The sequence below is a fragment of the Dermacentor silvarum genome, chromosome 6 (assembly GCF_013339745.2).
Source record: "Dermacentor silvarum isolate Dsil-2018 chromosome 6, BIME_Dsil_1.4, whole genome shotgun sequence".
Taxonomy (NCBI): domain Eukaryota; kingdom Metazoa; phylum Arthropoda; class Arachnida; order Ixodida; family Ixodidae; genus Dermacentor; species Dermacentor silvarum.
The window spans coordinates 132563164-132583697 of record NC_051159.1 but is presented as its reverse complement, the minus strand read 5'-3'; the positions used below and the strand labels follow the sequence as shown (position 1 = coordinate 132583697).

Here is a 20534-nt window from a genome sequence, read left to right as displayed (position 1 = left end):
ATATTGACTTGGAATAAGTTCTGAGGATAATGCATTTCAAGATATGCATTCCCAATGCTTGTGATGAAGTGTTTAAAGGGACTCATACTGAAAGGATGGAATGAAATTGTCAGCACAAAGGACAAGAATTCTAATCCTAGAGTTGAATTGCTCAAAGAGGCCGACATTACTTGCAAAACAAATATAAAAATGGATAGTTAGCTAGTTAACAAAATTAAGCAAATCAGCTATTTAACTAATTAATCTAAAGCATGTATTGCTTTATTCTAATCCTACAGTACATTAAAAAGGTGTTTTGTTAAAAAAGGTAAGTGGAGCAGTGCATTGTACTGCAAGTTTGATAACACCTATCTCAAGACTCGTGCTAGGATTAAAATTTGTTCCAGGTAGATGTGCCTTCAAAACTTACTGGCTTCAATTTGTAAGTTGCAATATGTGCTTTAGATTAATTAGTTAAATAGCTGATTTGCTTAATTTTGTTAACTAGCTAACTATCCATTTTGATATTTGTTTTGCAAGTAATGTCTGCCTCTTTGAGCAATTCAACTCTAGGATTATAATTGCTATCGTGCTACTCATTCTGTACTCTTATATGTAAAACATTACTGTAATAATATCTGAAATCTGACTGAGATGTGAAAATCTGAAGTAAAAAAAAAAGGTCTTATCTTTCACAAACACATTTTGAAAATTGTGTATAATTCATTTTGAAAAATACAATATATTTCTTTGCAGGTGAAATTTTACACCCTTTTTGCCTCAGGAAAGGAGCCCAAGGAGAAAACGTGGTTTCCTGCTAATAAATTTCACTTTATGCTAGTCCAGTGTTAAAATTCAATGGAATTTAGAACTCTAGCAAAGGGACCTTTCTGGTCTAAAAACTTGCTTCTGGCATCTGCGAATCTACCTGTTGGCCATACTGCACAGAGGTTTCTGTTTCATATTAACATTTTCTCCTTAAGAGAAAGTTTAGCTCTTTCTGGCCATTCTCTATTCAAGTACACCCGTGAGCAACAGTTTACGGACCAGCGATTGCACGATAAATCTGATTTTCTCCTCTGCCTGTGAATGTAACTTGAAATTAAAGACTGCAGGTCAAACTTGGCATCACGAACTTTCCAGTACACTCATCAATTTCAGTTTATGCGTGTTAATGACAAAGAAATTCAGCTTTTTCGGTGACCCTGTGGTCCGTATACTTTTGCTCACGGGTGTACATGTGAAAGGCACAAATTTTAGGCAACAACTTAACCAGTATGATCAAAATATGTTGCAATTATTTAAAGGAAACAATCATAGTCTATTGATAGTTTAAAGAAGATCATTTACTGAGGCTCTCAGGCTAGGAAAATTATGAAAATGAAGAATAAGTAAATAAACAATAAGTAAAGCATCACCAAGTTTGACATTCTGTAGTAATATGTCTGTTTTCTTTGCACAGTTATACGCAATTTTAAATGTAATGCGACTAAATTTTTAAGTTTTCAGAATTTCATAAATTTTTGTAGAAGATTTGAGGGCCTAAGTAAAAAATCGAGGCCTAGGCATTACTAAAATCTGGCTTGACTCAAAACTCAAAACTAGACTCAAATAGGTTCAGAAGTTGCCTAGTAAGAACCATTTCCGGATTCCACTTATTTATTTTAATGGGGCCAAGAAACAAACCTTAATTTCTTGAGTGCAATAATGAGAAATGGAGAGAGGGACGATGGCAAAAGAAAACGTACTTCAAATATTTCATCAGATTTGAAGACATTTAGTGTGTACGTGAATAATAGATATTCATTTACGCACACAACCATTGCACTCTCCAGAAGAGCTGTTTGTGTCTTTCACGCATTGACATGTGCGACGGCTGCAATGACAGTATTGCATTACATCCATTTGGAAGAAATTCTAGGAATTAAACTTGGAAATGTGGAAGCTTGGGCAAGTTTGTATGACTTCATGTTAAGTTGCACAGTGTGAAAAATCATGGACACGAGGTGAAGAAAGCACTGCTTGTCCTGTCCTTTCTTCACTTGATGTGCACTTTCTCTCGTGCTGTGTAGCTTAACATGAAATTCCAGGGAGGCAGACAGTTGCCGAAAGCTGATATTATTTCTTTACATTCTGCAATAAATAACTTGACAATTTTGTTGCTGGTATACATTGGTCATTACTTCTCACTCAAAACTAAAATATTAGGAGCCTAAGCATATCACGTACTAAATATTTAAAAAATGAAGAGAATAAATGACTGCAAATAAGATGCCTTATCAGTAATGTAGAACCTCAAGATAACGAACATAGATATAATGAATTATCTGATTTAAGGAAGTAAGCACAAAATTTTACTCACCGGTATCATGTAACAAATATATGCTTATATTTATCATGCAGGTGCCTCTCACAAGATTCAAAATGTATTGATGCCCTTCTGCACCTTATCTTAAACCAGATTTGCAAAAATGGAGACTATAAAGAGGTAAGCATTTGAAGCCTCCCTTAAACTGTGGCAAAGCAAGGAGCGGTTAGTTTGTGCTGCTTATTTTGATCAAAATATTACCTGCAGCCAAAGTATGATGTTGGAATGTTAAAAAATTTAGATATGGTACACTATTATTTAACAAGACACAAAGTAGCGAAAAAATTCAGCATTACTGTAACTCTGCTGCAACAATCCAACAAAGCAACCATGTTTTCCAAGACCACACATAATTCTAGACATGCATAGAGTGTCGTAGTCATCCTTGTATACTGGAGGGTTGTCAAGTGATGATAAGCGACTGTGTTCATACAAGTACAAGCTGACCACTTTCCCTTAATTAATCAAAAGAGGACAGGGAATGACTAGTGTGCAACTTGGCATAGCTGTATAGTGACAACCAACTTTTTTTCTCCTTCTTTTTAATTGTCGTAGACACAAGAATTAGCCTTTATTTTACACTTATTACCAAGCATTAAGCACATAAACCTGGTCAAGGTTAGGAATACATGCTTCAAGCCATGCGAATTAACAAATTTTTTCTCCTTTTCTTCTTTTGTTTAAAGGCCTCTGACAGGTTGTCGGAGCTCGTTTCAGTGCTTGAAGTAGTAGAGCCAACCAACGGAATTTTGTACAACAGGATAGCTCAACTACTTTCACGAATAGTGAGTATTGCAAGATTTTGCTTTTCCTTTTTCTTGCGAGACTGCATTATAAGGCAATATGCTAGGTCAGTTTTTATGCTCGTGTTGCTTTCTCATATTCTACCCGAGCTAAGACTTAGAGCTGTTCCTACACGCACAGTGTAGATATTATGAGGCCGTAAAGATGGACAGTTATAAGTACAGGACGTAAGCATTTAGAAATTTCACACAACATATTCTGTCACTCCTGGGGCAGCGTTTGGCAGTGCATGCAGATAAGCTGCACCTAGCTGGTTAACAAATGTGAAAGCTGTTGATGAAGCACCTAGCACATCGGCCGCTATTTTGTAGCGATGCCTTTTTCGATGCTAATGCTTTTCAGCACTTTCCACGTTTGTGTGTAGTGCCACGTTCAACGCTTCACCCAGGTTAGACAATCGCTTGACCACTCACGAATGCAAAAAGCGTTGAAAGGCATTAGCATCAGAAAAAGGCATCGCTACAAAATAGCGGCCATGCTTAGGCACTATTTTAAGGGCAATATGTGCTAAGCTAGACACGTGCCACTTCAAGTTTCTCTCTTGTTTAGTGATGAAAGCAAACAACTGAGGATAATTTTTCATCTCACTTCGAATGAGATAGCACATTTCTACACGGCACATTTCTACATTCCTTAAAACATTAGTAAACTAACACAAGGCATGTTTCAAGTGGCTTAAAATGTGAGGGTGTTGTTGCCTTGTTGGAAAGATTTTTAAGCTCTTCCACTCTTGAGACACAGCCTCGTATATGAGGAAAGTTTGGCCACAGGGAAAGACCGAAAGCATATTGTGCAGCGCATGATATCAGTGAACAAGAACACTGTTACGAAACACTGAAGCACTTCGCCATGCCACCATGTACGTTCACAATTTGTTACCGGAAATGATGCGCTCACTTGCAATGTGCACACATTAACAGTTGCGAGGAACGGTGCTCATCAAAGAATGCGCGGCGGCATGATCACAGGCTAGAATTTTCTGCCTTAGCTGCAGCATCTGAGAACAGACATGGAAAGCATTTGTGACAACGAGCACAGTGGCAGCAAGGATGAAAAGGAAGGAAAGAGTGCGTTGCATCTTGCACGATGTGTCAGTCAGTGCAGCTTGTACAACCAGCATATGCGATTTGTTGATAGCCTCTGGGCTGATTGGCTCAGGCATGGTTCGAATAGGCATAGTTTTACCTGTAGTTCTTTGACTGAATATGAAATCACGAGGTCTGTGTGTTATGAATAAGGAGCTTAAACTCCATATGGAATGCACTGATGGCCAAACTTACCCACTTAGAGGGCTTTGCTATTTGTTATATTGGATACGTTCCTGAACGAACTGGAAGTGTTTCACACAGTTGTGCAGTAACTGCATGTAGAGACTTCGTGGACCTATAATAAGTTATCGGTCACTAATACTACATTTCTCTTTAAACCTGGACAGTGTTCAAGGCAAAACTGCGTTGTGATGCACACGCAAGCTCTCATAGAAAAGGCATGTGCCTTGCAACCGGCCAACGCAGACTACCTGGCTGAACTCGGCTACCAGTGCATCTTGCAGAATAAAACTAAAGAAGCCACCAAGCATTACAGGGCTGCTCTCAAAGCTGACGAAGCTAGCATTGTGGCTCTTAATGGTAAGGCTTCCAGCTCATCACTTCTTTTTTTTGTGCTACTGTATACCTGTGCTTGAGCATCTTCTAATGTTGATTAGACTATGGTGTAAATTTAACAAGTATTCTACAGCACTAATTGCTTCGTAATGCAGGAATAATTTGGTGTCAACTGCTGGAGGGCCAGCATGATGTTGCAAATCAACAGCTCGAACTCCTCAAGGAAATCCACAAGACATCCAGCATGCCATCAGTTTGTACCTCTGCATGGCCTCACTTTATTGTACTCTGTTTAGTTAATTAGTTTACTTGCATAAAAAGGTATTTTCCATCATTGGCATTCAAAACACATTAATAGGCAATATTAGAACCGAAAGTTACATGAGCTGGCATATGTCCACAACTTGAGAAAACAATGCAACTAACAGACTGTAAGAAAAGATGCAGATTATAGAAGTGCTTGTGTCATCTATGCCTTTTCTCTGTCCTCACCTGTTGCACTGTTTTCTTGATTTTATTATTATTATATTAAAAGAATATGAATGCATCAACAACAGGCTTTTTAGGTTTGCTCAACATGTGCAGCCACGTAAATACCACATCTGCAGTTTCAGTGTGACCAAAAAGGACAAGTGCTTGCTCTCTTATCAATGCAGGAACTTTTGTATCTATGCGCTATGTGCGCACAAAAGCTGCAGGAGAAGCCAGAGGAGGTCCTCAACTACTTAGGGCAATCTGTTGACAACCACTTTGCAAGATTAGAGGTAAGCATGCAACACTGTGGGGAAGAGAAATAAAAAATATATCCGAAGGTTTTAACTAAAAACACAGCATGATATGAAAGAAACTTTGCCTAAAAAAGGTTATTATCATGACGCTTTCTAAGTTGAACTATAAGTGCAGAATAACATGATACAGACAACAACGTAAAAATAAAGGTGCAGGAAACTAGCAACAAACAATTTTCGCTGCTTCCAACACGACCAGGGCCTGCCACTGGGAGTGGAATACCTGCTTCTGCTGAATCCAGACTTCATATTTGAAGTTGTGAAGCTGTATCTGCAATATGCTCCTGATAAGGCAAGTGCTTCTGTATACAAGATTACCCTGAATCAGTGAAGTTCACACAGCCTTTATTATTAAAAGGCTGACGGTACTTGAGGCATTTCTTTTTTTTTTTTTCTTGATTTGCAGCCTGTTGACTCTGGACAGACAATACCTGAGCCACTCAAGAGAGGCCAAGCAATACTTCAGCCAGTTCTCAGAAGCTGTCCCGGCTCTGTAGAGGCAGTGTACTGGATGGGGAAGCTCAAGTACCTGTCAAGTAAGGGTGTCTGCATTCTAAACTGTAGGCAGATGCTGTAAAGAAACACTAGACAGAAATATTAAGTTGAGCTAGGTTGCTACGATACATTTAAGAAATACCGAATAGATCAGTCTCATTGGACTTTTTCTGGATGAAAAGAGCGCACAAGTATTTAGCAACATCATGAAATTGTAGAAACACACTTATGCTACCGGTAGCCCTGTTTTCACATGACATTCAAAAAAGGTAATAAAGCTTGGAAGGTTGCTCTTCATTTTATTCATAAATAGTCATTGATTTTCCCATCCATTGGAAAAGTACACGCACAGAATTTCATAGAGTATTCTCCAACTCTAAACTGAATTTGAGCTTTTTCTTAATGTTCCGTTAGGGACAGTGGAATGAAAACTGTCAACTTTCCAAGAGCATCAGAAATGTATGGTATGATTAGAAGGGGGTAGTAATAAGTGCAATGTAATACCACTGCAGTGTCCAGTCAGAGTGGCTGCAAGGAGGCTATTCACTCCTGACACCACTGCGACTTTTGGTCTCTTTGTTCTAAATTACACATGGTGCAAGCCAAGGCATGATTTTATTTTTAGCCTCAAAATAGCAAACATTATGAGTATTAGAAACATTGTTATTATTAACCACAATTAAAGTGTAAGATTACCAAAAATGCTTTATATAGTCGTATTTTCAAATCAGAAGGTGCCTAATGTGACATTATACAAGCTTATGGTAGCAAAGGCTGTTGGTTATGTGGTTCTTATGCCTTGTGTGTCATTGTTTGTAATATGTCAGGCTGAAGTTTAGCCGGTGGCATATTACATCACCTGTGACATTGTTCCCTTGGGAGACATACCAGCACTGTGCATGAAATGTATGGTACTTTCAATTGTGACATCCTTTAAGAATAAATCATCATCACTACAATTTTATGATGATGAAAACCCAGACACACTTCTCACTGTATACCTTGGTACATGCACTTTAATGTCTTGCACCTGTCACAGTAATGTCATCCACATTTCTGATCCCTCAAATCTGTCTTGGTAATGACACATTGCTGTCTGTTAAACTAGGTTCACAACAGCTTGAGAAACCAAGTTTACACAATAAATATCGATGTTTTAATTTAATCACTGAGCATTTAATAATTCCAAATTGTGTTTCATAGTGAGTGGCTATATATTCACAGTATGCCAAAGAAGCTACAACTAAAATGTTGGTCTCAGTTGGATATTCTGTCTGTTACAGATGACTTGGTACAAGCCCAGTCCCTGCTCTCTAAGTGCACGCAGCAGTACTCAAGCTTCACAAATGCACAACTGCTGCTAGCACAGATGCACATCCACCAAGGGAACATCAAGAGTGCCAGCCAATTACTCGAGACAGCCCTGAGCTACGACTTTGAGGTAGGAGTCTTGGCTCCCTGAGACATACAAACCTAAACAGCTTTGCTAGCACAGCAGGTTAGAGTATTGAATTATGTTAAGCATGGGTTGTGCATATGCACAGGCTTATCTATTGTCCAGGAAAAGTCCACAAATCTCAAGGAGTAACATTTAAGCACCATGTGAGGAAAAACAAAATGAACTAGAAAACAACAACCAAAGCCTTAAGTACGAAATAGGCTGTTAGAGCAGAAGCTGAATTTCTCCAACTAAGTGATGGCTATAAGATTTATTCACTCATTTGTTATAACCTTAGTAATCTGTGTTTTCATAACATTCATGCTGGCATTGTCGGAGCATTGGTAGCAATAATGCATGCTTATGAGGGGACAAGGGAAAGACATCTACCGAGATACAAGTATGATAACTGCTCAAAAGTCTCCTTACCAGATAATTCTCCTCTATAGCACAGCAACTGGGAGGCTCGTGTAAGCCCCACTTGGGGACTACTTAGCACTGGAAGCTGGGTTCATGAAGGGCCTATGTTGGGCATAAGCCTAGCTTGCAGTGTTGATGGAGCTTTATCAGCATGAGTGCCTGTATGATACAACTTGGTTATGCTAAAAGAACTATAAACAACTACACCAGGTGAGGGAGAAGCCCATATTTCACATCATCAAGGCTAAAATACTGAAAGAACAAGGCGACTACCAAGAGGCAGTGCAGCTGCTGAACGCTGCTATGGCGTTATGCGCCGCGCCGGCATCAAGTAAGTAGGTTGCAAGATGCCCTGTGATGTGTTGGTAAATTCACTGATAAAATTTTCACTCTGTAGCTGCATCGCGCAAGAACCGGAAGCAGGAGCTGACCTCAAGTGACAAGCTGTCTCTTTACCTTGAACTTGCTGATGTGTATGGCAAGCTAGACCAACAGGTAAACATTTGATTTTCGCTGACAGTTAACCAGATGCATATAGCCCATTCTGTTACTATGCCTGTTCTGTTATAAAAATCTGTTTTTTTTTAAAGATTAAATAAAATTTGATGAAGTTGTTCTGGCTGAGTACGTGAATGCTAGATATGAAAGGCAGCAGCCAAACTCCGTAGCCTCCGAGCCACTCTGGTGGTCATTCATTAATCACCACACTTAATCATCCAAGACCACTCTGTCTTGTATAAAGTGTGGGTAACAACATTTTTTTAACAGCTTGAGAGCCATGTGTTAGGGTAGTCAGCAAATTAATCTCCCATTTCTGTCACTTGACCAGCACGAGGCAGTAAGAGTGATGCAAGAAGCTGCCGATGAATTTCGAGGCACGTCCGAGGAAACACGAGTGGCCATTGCAAGCTGTGAACTGGCCCTTGCTCGGGGTGACGTGGAAGAGGCTTTGTCCCTGTTACGTAACATTGGGCCAGACCAACCTTACTTCCAACAGGCCCGAGAAAAAATGGCTGACATTTATCTGAACTACAGAAAAGACCCACGCCTGTATGCCAGCTGCTATAGGTATGTTAAGCAAATCACGCCTCATAGTTGCAACAGTGCGACTGGACACGGACAGAGTAAAAAGGAGGGAAGCACCATGTGGTGTCCCCTCCTTTTTACTATGTCCTTCTTCACTCGTGCTGTTGCAACCATGAAGCTAGACCAACTCGCCTGATTTTCCATCCTGCCAAATCACACTGTCGCGTAGAGAGTTGCTCTTGAGAGTTGAAATGTGTTTCTTGCATTTGTTTTTCTCTTGCCTACTCGCAATCGTTCAGGGAAATCATTGAGAAGTTTCCAGTCCCGCAGTCCTACTTGATGCTGGGTGATGCTTACATGAAAATACAAGAGGTAAGCATTAACTGTGGATGTACAGTAAACTCTAAAATATGAGTAACCCCATCTCAATTCCCAACCCTGTGAACGGCATCAGTGAAAATATGATTTCTATTCTAGCCAGACAATGCCATTGGTGCATACGAGCAAGCTTTACGCAAAAATCCAAAAGACAGTGCAGTAGCACGAAAGATTGGGCAGGCACTTATCAAGACACATCAGTTTGAGAGGGTAAGTACTGAACAGTTTATCAGACTTCATGCAATACTTCTTGGCATTTGGCCATCCTTTGGTTTCCAGTTCCATACAATAGTGACTGTCATTTTCTCTGTAAGCCCAAAGTAATAGCATCTGCCCTGTGTTTTTAGTTGGTTCTGTATCCTAAAGCAGTGCTACACTCGCATAAGGTCAAAGTGCCAAGCACTTACAATGTATGTCCACTTGAAAAAGAACAGAAATTTAGGTTGACTGAAAATGAGTGGTGTTCGGTAATGTACTATCGTGCTCAGCATGAGCTACTACGCGCGAGCGCATGGCGAAGTGCTGTTTTAGGTTGTATAGTTACATCGTGTTCCCAATTTAAAGGGACAGTGGTTTTGCTTTTCTTGTTTAGAACATCGCCCCTTCATGCCTGCTTTTGCCCTCTCTGCCAGGCTTGAGGACAAAATATTTGATTTACAAAATAATCTGAAGGAACTGATGGCCGCCTTTTTGTGCGAGCTGGGTATCAGTCATGCTTGTGAAAATGAAAACTGCCATCACCTCAGAATTTTATGCTTGGTTTATCACCCCTGCGTCGTCACGCATGTTTATCCACAAACATGCGTCGTCACGCATGTTTGTGGATTACTGCTCAATGCCTATATTTGCCTTTTCCTTTTTTCTGCATGCAATTGCAATTTATATGCAATATAAATGTCGCTGTGAACTTGTTGCCTCTAATCTGCAATATTTCGCTGGTTGAAGAGCGTAGAGCAATGATTGATGCACAGCTCACAGTAAAGGTGGCCACCGTCTGTCCTTATCGTTCTTGTGAGACCAATATTTTACGTGCTAGACTGGGGAGAAGGCAAAAGCAGGCTGGGATGATCTTTGAAACAAGAACAGCCACACCCTCTCCCTTTAGGTCGGTAATGCGGCACCAATCGACGCTGCTATCCCACCTGGAAGAACACTTTGCCACGTGCTCGCGTGCTGTAGCTCACACTGAGCGCGATAGTACACTGCTATCTATGAAGAGGAAGATGACCCACAGACTTATCTCTGGCTTGGTTCAGGCTATCACATACTACAAGGCTGCCATAAAGTCTGGAGGACAACCACAGATGAAGTGAGTCCATGTGGCCCAAAATTCGAATTAAGTATTCATGTTTACTGTAGTTTACAGTGACGTGCCTTATTTTCCCACTGTTTCTCACTGTTCTGTCGAAGGTATGACTTGGCTGAACTGTTGGCAAAAATAAAGAGATATCAGGATGCAGAAGACGCCATCAATGCTGCTCTTGGAACACTTCAGAAGGGTATGCTTACTTCATGTGGGAATTCCAAGGGTATATGTCAAGAAGAGCAAACGTGAAGACGGTTAAAAGTAGTGCTGTACTCCGGAACAATCACTTTTCATACCACTATCACTCTACTCAATAACTTTTTTGTGATGATCTTAGTTTTGCAAGATGTAGCACACACTGAAATGTATAATTACAATGAATGGTATTCATTGTACCGCGATATACAGTGGATAGGCACGTACAACGTATAAGCAATTAACACTGATGCTGATGACAAGTGTGCCTCAATAATTTTTTTGTTCCGTGCCTTTTTGTTGCGTTGATTGTACCATAAACATATGGTACAATAAACACATGTTGATGGTGAAGCTGCTAAGTGACTTCCAAAATGCAACCCTTGTGCTCGCATGTTGAGTCTTTTTTTTCTCCTAGAACCTGACCTCACAAGCTTGCAATGGGAATCTAAGTTCTATCTGTTGCTTGCTCAAGTTCACCAAAATGATCACAAGGATGACGTGTCAGTAAAAGATCTCAACAAGGCTTTTGAAGCGCAAAGTAGGTAAGTGCATTACATGAGTAGCAACAATTTTAGAATGACAGCTCAGTTAGTCATAAGCTCCCACAGTATCCATCGAAGGTTCCAGAATAATCCCTGGTAAGCGCGTGTCTTCCGGAAAGTTCTAGACAATTCGCTCGCTCATACAATCAGATAACATAAACGTCGGTGAAAACAGGCAACGAAAAGAAGCATCGATAACGTTCTAGAAACTTCCGATACAGGCGCGTCCTGCGCCGAGCGATAACGTTTAACATTTGTTAGCCGGTGGAAAGCCGCCATCGGCGAAAGATAAACATGTATACGTGTCAGTATGCTGTACTTGTAATCATCAGCTTTCATGTGTGTTGGTCTTACACACACGATCATCAGTATGCAATATGTAGTACTTGCAGTCATTAGCTTTCATACAATAACTTTATCATAATGTAGACAACAGTGTAAAAATTCAGTGCCTTTGAGCCAGAGAGAATGCTGGCATCATTGCACTCATCCTGAAGTTGTGGTGAATACAAAAAAAAAAAAAAAAAAAAAAAACATCAGTTGAAGTATACTACTGAACTTTCAGTAACCCTATAGTACTCTACTCTATATAATAGTTTGATACTCTTAAAGTGGCTCTTTAACTGTTCATAGTAGTCTGATTAAATCTCAACAGTTTAGATGACATGAGAATGATATTAAATGAGAGATTGCCTACAATATTCAAAAAACCTTTTTCTTCAGGGTAATGCTTCGTGTGCCTCAAGAGCAGCCAGACGCCCTCCACGAACAGAGACAACTTGCAATTGTGTATGTTTTCACCTATTGTCAGCACAGTGCACCAATTATTATTATATTATTATATTCTTATATTATTATATTAGGTTCTTGCAAAATTAATTTCTGATTTCAATTCGCAGCATCTGCAAAAGCCTTGCTGAGCATAGTGAGCTCAAGAGAGATTACGTTCCAGCAGCCAGGTTCTACAAGCAGGCACTCAGCTACGACTCGGCTAACATAGAGGTATGCTTTGAAGACATTACAGTTCTATATGACAAATGATGCAACGGTTATCACACCATCAACATAAAGATACTTCATTTGCGATGTGTTCGCCTAGTGGCGTACAAACCTTACATACATGGCAATGGCAAGGATGGCTATGCCATTTGTATTGAGTCACCACTGCTTTCGTACAGCAAAGTGAAGGTTCAGAGCTATCAATTAGTTGGCAATGTTGCAAGAATCGTTAAACAATGTAGAATTTTTTAAAGTGCAGTCTACGGACCTGTGGGACCTTTTGAAGAATTAAAGGTGGTCCCTGAGGTGAGCTGTAGAGGTGCACCACTGTTGATAATTATCTACCAAAAGAGCTGGTGAAATGTCTGGTGAAGCATTCTTAATGTCTAATCTGTGTGAATCTGTGTTTGAGCATTTAATGGGACCAAGAAAAAAATGGTAAATTTGACAGTGAATTAAGTTGTAACTTTGGTTGCCTTTATATCAACCCTTCAGCAACCTCGTTTATTGCAAAGGGTGGTCAAGTTGATTCTCTCAACCTTTTCCTTAGGCCCGTACACCTCTTGTACTTTTACTGATTTATGTAAATAATGAGCAACATGAATTTTCTTTTTAACTGTTAGAATGCCAATGACATTAGAGTGCCAATGACATATGAAGCACTTAAAACATGAACATAGCAGCAGCCTGTTCATGATGGTTCATTCTTTCCCTACATCTTGTCTTTACCTATGGCTAGGGCTCCGTGTTTTCGGAGTTTCTTTTTCTTGAAATTCGGAGGGTGTTTTTCGGAGGTTTGGGTAACAACCCAAACCTCACAAGCAAAACTTGCACAGGCCGCGATAAATTTTTTTCCTTGCAGCTTAGGAATGCAGGCTGAAATCAAGTTATACAACTCATGTGGGCCTGTCTGACTATCGCAATGCATTGGGACAGTTCCACGTTGTATTTTCTGGCGGAAATTTGGAGTTTATCGGAGTTTGTTTCTCGTAAATCCCCAATTCTCCGAAATTCGGAGTTAAATTTTGCATTATTCTCAATACTCCAAAATCTTAGATAGAATGATATCTGAACACGAAAACATCAGAACACATGAAGCGTATTTTTGTTGTCTGGAAAGTTTGAACGCACAAACACATATACACACAAGCACAAATACTTAAATACAAGACACCTACGTTTGTGTGTATTACAACCTTAAAGCTTGTTGTAATAGACGCAATCATACTTTACGAGGTTGCTGTCACTGATGAAAGCATGCTCCTTTCAATTGATGATTCTCAGCTTTGAAAATGCCCTTTCAACATTTGCGCTAGAAGACTCAGCGCGCAGCGAGAAAGCACTGGCCACTGGACAGTGTGAAGTCTCCAAAGCGACAGGGGTTCAACAGTGTTACTGATTAATTAGCTCTGATAGTTTGCAAAATCACTCATGAGTTGGCTCATGTTGTCAGTTTCAAGAAACACTAACTTAAAAATTGGCGCATAGGTTTGAAACACGCGGGGTAACTCATGCTTCACATTTAGATTCACAGTTTAAACACTATACCAGCGGGGTAACTCGTGCTTCACATTTAGATTCACAGTTTAAACACTATACCAAAACGATTCACTGGTGTACTGGAGTGCACTGAAAAGATTCCTCTCAACTGTCTGTCTCCACTTTTCAGCGACAGCAGCGTAGTATCGATGAAGGTCTGCGACAGTCGTTGAGCGGTCATACGTCTCTTGCACCGTGCGCGAAAAGCCCTTTGTTAATTAAATGTGGAAAAGTTTATATCGGCCAAACCGGCCGATGTATCAATGACTGCTTAGAACATGCCCTTTCTATATAGAACGGAACAGGGTCATATTGGCCGTTAAAATCGGAGTTTATCGGATAAATCCGAATTGTCACAAATTTTACCGGCGAGTGTTTATTGGATTTTTTCGGATTTATCCGAAAACACGGAGCCCTAGCTATGGTGCAATGTGTAGCTCCTGCATCCGTTCTTGTGAGTGGAAATGGAACACATCTGCCACTCTTGTGTGTAGAATGAGTGGATTTGTTGGTGCGATGATTTTCACTGAAAGCACAGTGTGCTGGCAGCCACTGATATTGTGTCCCTATTGTTGCTGCTAATGGTACACATGACTGTACATGTGTACCATTCTTTGTGGAACTCAACAAGTTTTATGAACAGCCACCTAGACTCATTGGCTCCCGACTTGAAGAATTGTGTACTGCCTCAACTACGAAGTGTACCACCTCAACTACCAAGATGTGAGGAAACTTTGTTGTAGTGGCTGTGGTTTGGTGTCGCATTTACCAAGTCATACTCATTACTTATTGGACTGGCTGACAGTCCTACTTATCATGCTTGTGGTTCTGCCCACATTATAGTACTAAGAGGCAGGTGATGTGCACTGCGTTAAAGACAGTGGACACAACCACTGTCAGAACAAAAAATACTAGTACAGTGGTCACAATGGACTGTGTTAAGATCAGAATTCTAATATTAATAATAGTCCTGTGCAAAAGGCAGCCAGAGTGCTAGTTCGCTTCCTGCAGTCCATGGGCCTGCTAGAGAGACTGTGATGGTGATGTGGGCTGCTTCAGAATTTCATGCACCAATTTCTGTATTGCTACTCATCGTCCTTCATTCGTGTCGCTTTAATTCCATTTTCCCCCATGCAGAGTAGCAATGTAGACTTTTTTTCTGAAAATTTCCTGCCTTTGCTCCTGTTTCCATCTCTCTTTTTTTTCTTTAGCTGATACTGCCTGGTTGCCTGCTCACAATGGTGTTAATGTGGAATTCCATACTAGAAATCTCTTGTAATGTGAACAAGACACAAGAGCAAATTGAATGACCAAACTTGCCGTCAATAATCACTCATGTTGAAATACACACAGTGTGGCAAAGTCCGTTGAACAAGGCCTAGTGAAACTTTTGCGATTGTTATGAGACTACTGTGATACAGCCAGTGCCCTTTCTCTGATGACGAAAGACATTCTCTGTGTGCTATCGTAGGCACACTGGAGGAGAGACTGCTCACAGAAGAGAAGACATTAGGACCCTGATCTTAAGCATCATTTTCACTGAAAGCTATTAGAGCTCTGCGGCATTTTTTCAGTATGCCTGGACTGTGCAACTGAATTTCAATGTGCAGTGAATGCGTTTGTGTGTCCCACTTCCCCTTCCCCCTGTGTAGAGTAGCAAACCAGCCGAAACCTGAGGGGGGGGGGGGGGGTTCTGTAAGTGTCCACCTAGTGGACATGTCCATTTCGTCCGATTCTGAATTGCTGATTGGCTGGGGGCACCTGTCTCCTTCAATCAGAACTTCAGCAGCATATGAAATCGACATGTCCACTAGGTGGACACTTAGAGAATACCCCCCCTTCCCTAACCCTGGTTAAACCAACCTGCCATTCTTCTTTATTGCTACTTATAAAGACATAACGGAATACAGAAAAAGCTTATGTGACTGCTTGTTTTTCATTTCTCAGATTCTCTTGGCTCTTGCAAAGTTAGAGATGACCTCCAACAATCTTGAATCAGCCAAGCAGTACTGTAATACAGTTCTCCAGCTTGAAAAGAACAATGATACTGCCACACTGGTACGTTGCGCTAGTGTTTCATTACCATCTAAGACAATGCCATTTAATGTTTCGTTCCATGGTGAAAATGGCAGAAATGCTGTTAGTGGAATCAGAAGGCACATTCTCTCATTTTGCTTTTATGTTGCTCCTCGATCACAGATGATGGCAGATCTCATGTTCAGGAAAACAGACTTGGAATCATCCATGTTTCATTTTCAGCAGCTGCTAGAGAGAAAACCAGGTGAGCTCACGGAGTCCTTTGTTTTGTTCCATTTCCTTTGATAAAGATTTAGCATACTTAGACAGTAGAATGAAGCATCTATGATTTGATACACAATTACCAATGCCGTGTATTCTCCATCAATGATCATGATTCTGAGAACATTCGGACAGAATGAAACAGCAGCAATATGAACAAAAATGAAAGAAGCTTACACTGAATACACAATCTAGGAGGCACCCACAAATTCCTAACATTTTGACACACTACTGTAAAATAACAGAAAGCCATTCAACCATGCTTTGTAGCCACATACATGATAACAGAAATAGTGTGTCACATGGAAGTTCTGTTATATTTGAACTGTTGCATAAAGAGACTATGACTCTTACCAATGCGTGGAATGAAATAAATATACTTGTACATATACTCACAAGTAAAACTTGCACAGGCCGCGATAAATTTTTTTCTTTGCAGCTTAGGAATGCAGGCTGAAATCAAGTTATACAACTCATGTGGGCCTGTCTGACTATTGCAATGCATTGGGACAGTTCCACGTTGTATTGCTGTGCTATATGATATTAACATTTTTAACTGATGCTGTGGTCTCTAAACAATTTTGCTCGCGAGTGTACATCACTTGTCACGTGCTTCTAGGGTTGTCAAAAGCTTGTTTCAGTCATAAAGTATATTTCATGATCTTCTGAAATATGGTGATCGTTGATGCCCATCCCATTGCAGACTATTACCCTGCACTAGCAAGGCTTATAGAAGCCATGAGACGTCTAGGAAAGTTGGACCAAGCTGATCAGTTTCTCAAGAAGGCCGCCAATCTGTTGCCACGCTCTGGAGTCAATGGGGGCTACTTCTACTGCAAAGGGCTCCATGAATGGTATTTTCGCTAAAGTAACATTCAATGCACAATAGTTCATACTTAAATAACTTCTCATTTCATTTAAAAGACACATATCTAAAACTTTGTTTCCAGTGCTACATTTTCAGTGTCCTTTAAATAAACATCAAAGATAAAAATTAGGGCCAGGTTTGACCTGTCGATTATCATTTATGAATTTACTAAATGTTTTATTCATGGGGGAAATTGCAACTAAAAGTTGAACTTCCAATTTTTGTAGACAAACCAAAATTGTGTGATGTGGCACGCACAATCTGTAATGTCAGCAGGCACTAAGAGTAAAAACCTAAAACAAGAATGGTAAAACTGGGAAAAGAATAATTTGCATTTTACACCCCTGGTAATGTAGTACCAGGATAATGTGGAGTCTTCAGTCAAAAGTGGCTTCATAGGTCACTGAATGATCAAAATAAAGCTTGCACAGTAATGTTCATCTCGAAGTCTCACGTCTCGATAGAGCAGCCAATTTGAAGCCACTAGGCTGCCTAAGAAAATATTACAGATGCTGTGTAATAAACCTGTATCTTAAAGTTTTCACTAGTTTTTAGGTCTGAGCAACAGATATTATTTCGATTTCAGCAGACAGTGAATGAAAATATGCCTCATGTACACGTCTGTTCATAGCAAATCATGGTTTTGTCCTGAATCGCACTTCATTTAGTTTTACATGGTTCAAGCTTGAGAAGAAGGGGAACCAAGGGGCTCGATTTTGTTTTCCCTTTGGATTCTCCCTTTGGAGCTTCAAGGTGTGGTTTATGTGGTCATGGTTCAAGCTTGTAATTCATGTAAAGATTCAGACAATATGCTGTCCTGAGAAGCTTTAATACCACGAGCTGATGCACAACTGTGTGCTTATGCCTGTCCAGGTACACAGGTAATCCAGCTGGAGCCATGAAAAGTTTCAACAAGGCCCGCTATGATCCAGATTGGGGCCTCATATCAACCTATCACATGATAGAGATATGCATCAATCCAGACAATGAAACTATTGGTGGAGAAACTTTTGACAATGGTGGGATCATTGCGGGGTAACGTATATCAAGTTCACAAATCCCTTTTGATGATGTAGCTAATTTTTCGTGCAGCTTTTATCGCTGGCACATATTAGAGATGGATCATGCTATTAGGTAAACGTAGTGTAGCCATCCCTAGAATTTCGTGAAATGTACATCAGGAAGCTGCTCCTCATAATGCAGACCTCCTGAGGGGGTTCACTTGTGCATGACTAATTTATGCCTGCACTACAAAGTGAGAAAAATGAGACAATATATATTAAAATCCTTTCCTTCCTCTTTTCTTTCCCTCACAGAGACGGTGCTAAGGTGGACTACCATGAAGGAGCAATTCAAACTGCAGAGAGACTTCTGAATGTTTGTTTCTACATTTCTTGCTTGCTTTAACTTTCCTGTTAATAGCAATGCAAAAAAAGAAACAGTGCACATTTTTTTTCCCCTTTAGGAGCTGAGACCGAAGATGTGCAATGATTCAGACTTTCGTCTTATGAGTAACTTTGTGCTCTTGGCCAAGAAGTCAAAAGCTGACGCTGAAATCGCCTTGAATGAGTTCCTGCAATTCAGTTCCGAAGAACGAAATGTAAGTTGAATGTTGCTATAAACACAGTAAACACACGATGAAAGTGTGAAATTTTTCTGGTAGCCACATCCAGTGTCCCTAGCTGCAAGTTCTACCTTGTATTAAAGATCTACCAAGTAATCCAGCTATATCTGAGGTTATGCTCATGCCATCAGGCAAAGCTCTCTAAGGATAGTTCAGCAGAATGCATTGATGGGCTGGTTGGTGTGTGTTCATAATAAACTTCAGTGCAAACAGGATGACACAAGAAGGAGATAGGACAAAATGCTTGTCCTGTCAAGGTGCCTTGTCCTCTCTCCTTCTTGTGTAGTCCTGTCTACGCTATTGTTTATGATGACAACCAAGGGATTGTGGGAATGCGCGACTCTCACGCGTCCCCTGATGTTGTTTTCCCCGCATGTCTCCTGTAGTCCGGCTTCTCTGCGTGGCTACCGGCGGTGGTTGCGGCGCGTTGCGAGAGATGGCGCTAGTGTCGCGATGCTAACGCCACCGAAACGCCGGGGTCACTTGGGAGAAAAAGGTCGGAGGCGCTCTCTCTTTGGCTGGGGATCGGCGACCAACACGCACGAACGCTTCGCGCGTGCGCCGGCCCGCTTCGCGCGACCGTCGCGCGAGGCTTAGAGCGGGACACCGGTATGGACGAACACGGATCGTTCGAGCGCGCCACCGTTCGCGTGACCGTACACGTGAACGACTAGGCGATGGTGTCATAGCATGGGGCGAACGTATTCGCTCGCTATCGGGTCGCGGTGTGTCGGACTTCCTTGATTTGTCGCGCGCCCGTGTGAATGTTCTATTGGTTGTAATTCGGCTAGTGTGTATTAGTGTATGAAAGGTGATATAAATGCCCTTTTGATTGTTTGCACTACTGGATTGTCGTTCCTTTGTCCCAAGAGTACATGTGTGAGACCCCACATCTGGCGCCCAACGTGGGGCCTCTTGGGGCATCGGACGATAATTTTAACAGCTTTGCTCGGTTCGAGATGTTTCAACCGAAGCGTAGTCCTAGCGTGGATTTTGATCGCTAGTGTCGGCGGTGTGCTTTCTTGAGCGAGGCGACGGTTGCTGTAGCGTGTTTGAACATTTCAACATGCTAAGCCTTTTCGCGAGTGTTTTGAAGTACACTCGTCGGTACGAGAGCCACGTGGTCTGCATCCTGGGAGAGCGAGGCCTAGCGCCCGCGGAGCATTGGCAAGCCTGAAGCGAGTGAGTACGGAAGCCTCGTGGGTGGTCCGAATTTCTTATGTAAATAGCTTCTTCTATATCTTTGACTTCGGAAGTCGAGGCTCAGGGAGCCGGGTGGCCGCGGGCCACGGGTGCCGCTACGGGCTGACTGGTATTGCGGCCTGGCACCGGGCGCTCCGACACCGTCTGGGACGGTGGGCGCCGTCAACTCGGATGCTGTGTGCACCGAGCGGAGTAGGACCACCTCACAGAGCTAACGTCTCCTCGCGGCTGCCTGTTCTTGTGCCCATTTTGGGTGTTGTTGTTTTTTTTTTTTGGATGCCGGTTGTTGTCAAAAGTAGCGACGCATTAGGCCTAAGGCTTAACAAAGCCGCCTGTCGCACGTCGAGGGACACAACCTGGTGGACCGTGGTGTTGAGATGTCGCACATTGCTTCCCTCATTAGTTCGCCTCGCACGAATTGACGAATTGAAATTACTCGTTCGACAAAAGACAACAAGCTTTGTTCACGTGAACTTAGCATCTGAAATGCCACCCGAAATTTTTGCTAGCCGAATTGAACATCGTACCACGTGGGCGATGCGTATGCCGAATTCCTCTCCCTTGCACTACTTTAGTGTTTGTCGAGTGCGTTGAGTGTACGCAGCGTGAGCGGAGTCACCCCTGGTTTGCTGTCACCTGCACATCGTCAGCGCTGCT

At 41.4% G+C, this 20534-nt stretch overlaps 1 protein-coding gene across 2 annotated transcripts in view; it reads left to right on the top strand.

Annotated features, from left to right (window-relative positions):
- LOC119456029 (tetratricopeptide repeat protein 21B) overlaps positions 1-20534 on the top strand; it is a 35486-nt gene that overhangs the window by 3086 nt on the left and 11866 nt on the right. For both annotated transcript variants that reach the window (XR_007467562.1, XM_037717621.1), the window contains exons 8-31: positions 2383-2467; positions 3034-3132; positions 4587-4779; positions 4911-5008; positions 5412-5519; positions 5743-5835; positions 5950-6079; positions 7322-7479; positions 8107-8227; positions 8294-8391; positions 8726-8964; positions 9222-9294; positions 9400-9510; positions 10557-10609; positions 10711-10799; positions 11220-11346; positions 12070-12135; positions 12246-12348; positions 15832-15942; positions 16084-16165; positions 16886-17036; positions 17924-18085; positions 18367-18427; positions 18516-18650. Coding sequence is in view for 1 of the 2 variants with exons in the window: in XM_037717621.1 (XP_037573549.1) it covers positions 2383-2467; positions 3034-3132; positions 4587-4779; positions 4911-5008; positions 5412-5519; positions 5743-5835; positions 5950-6079; positions 7322-7479; positions 8107-8227; positions 8294-8391; positions 8726-8964; positions 9222-9294; positions 9400-9510; positions 10557-10609; positions 10711-10799; positions 11220-11346; positions 12070-12135; positions 12246-12348; positions 15832-15942; positions 16084-16165; positions 16886-17036; positions 17924-18085; positions 18367-18427; positions 18516-18650 (2746 nt within the window). In the remaining variant the exon portion in view is untranslated. The remainder of the gene's footprint in view (positions 1-2382; positions 2468-3033; positions 3133-4586; positions 4780-4910; positions 5009-5411; positions 5520-5742; positions 5836-5949; positions 6080-7321; positions 7480-8106; positions 8228-8293; positions 8392-8725; positions 8965-9221; positions 9295-9399; positions 9511-10556; positions 10610-10710; positions 10800-11219; positions 11347-12069; positions 12136-12245; positions 12349-15831; positions 15943-16083; positions 16166-16885; positions 17037-17923; positions 18086-18366; positions 18428-18515; positions 18651-20534) is intronic.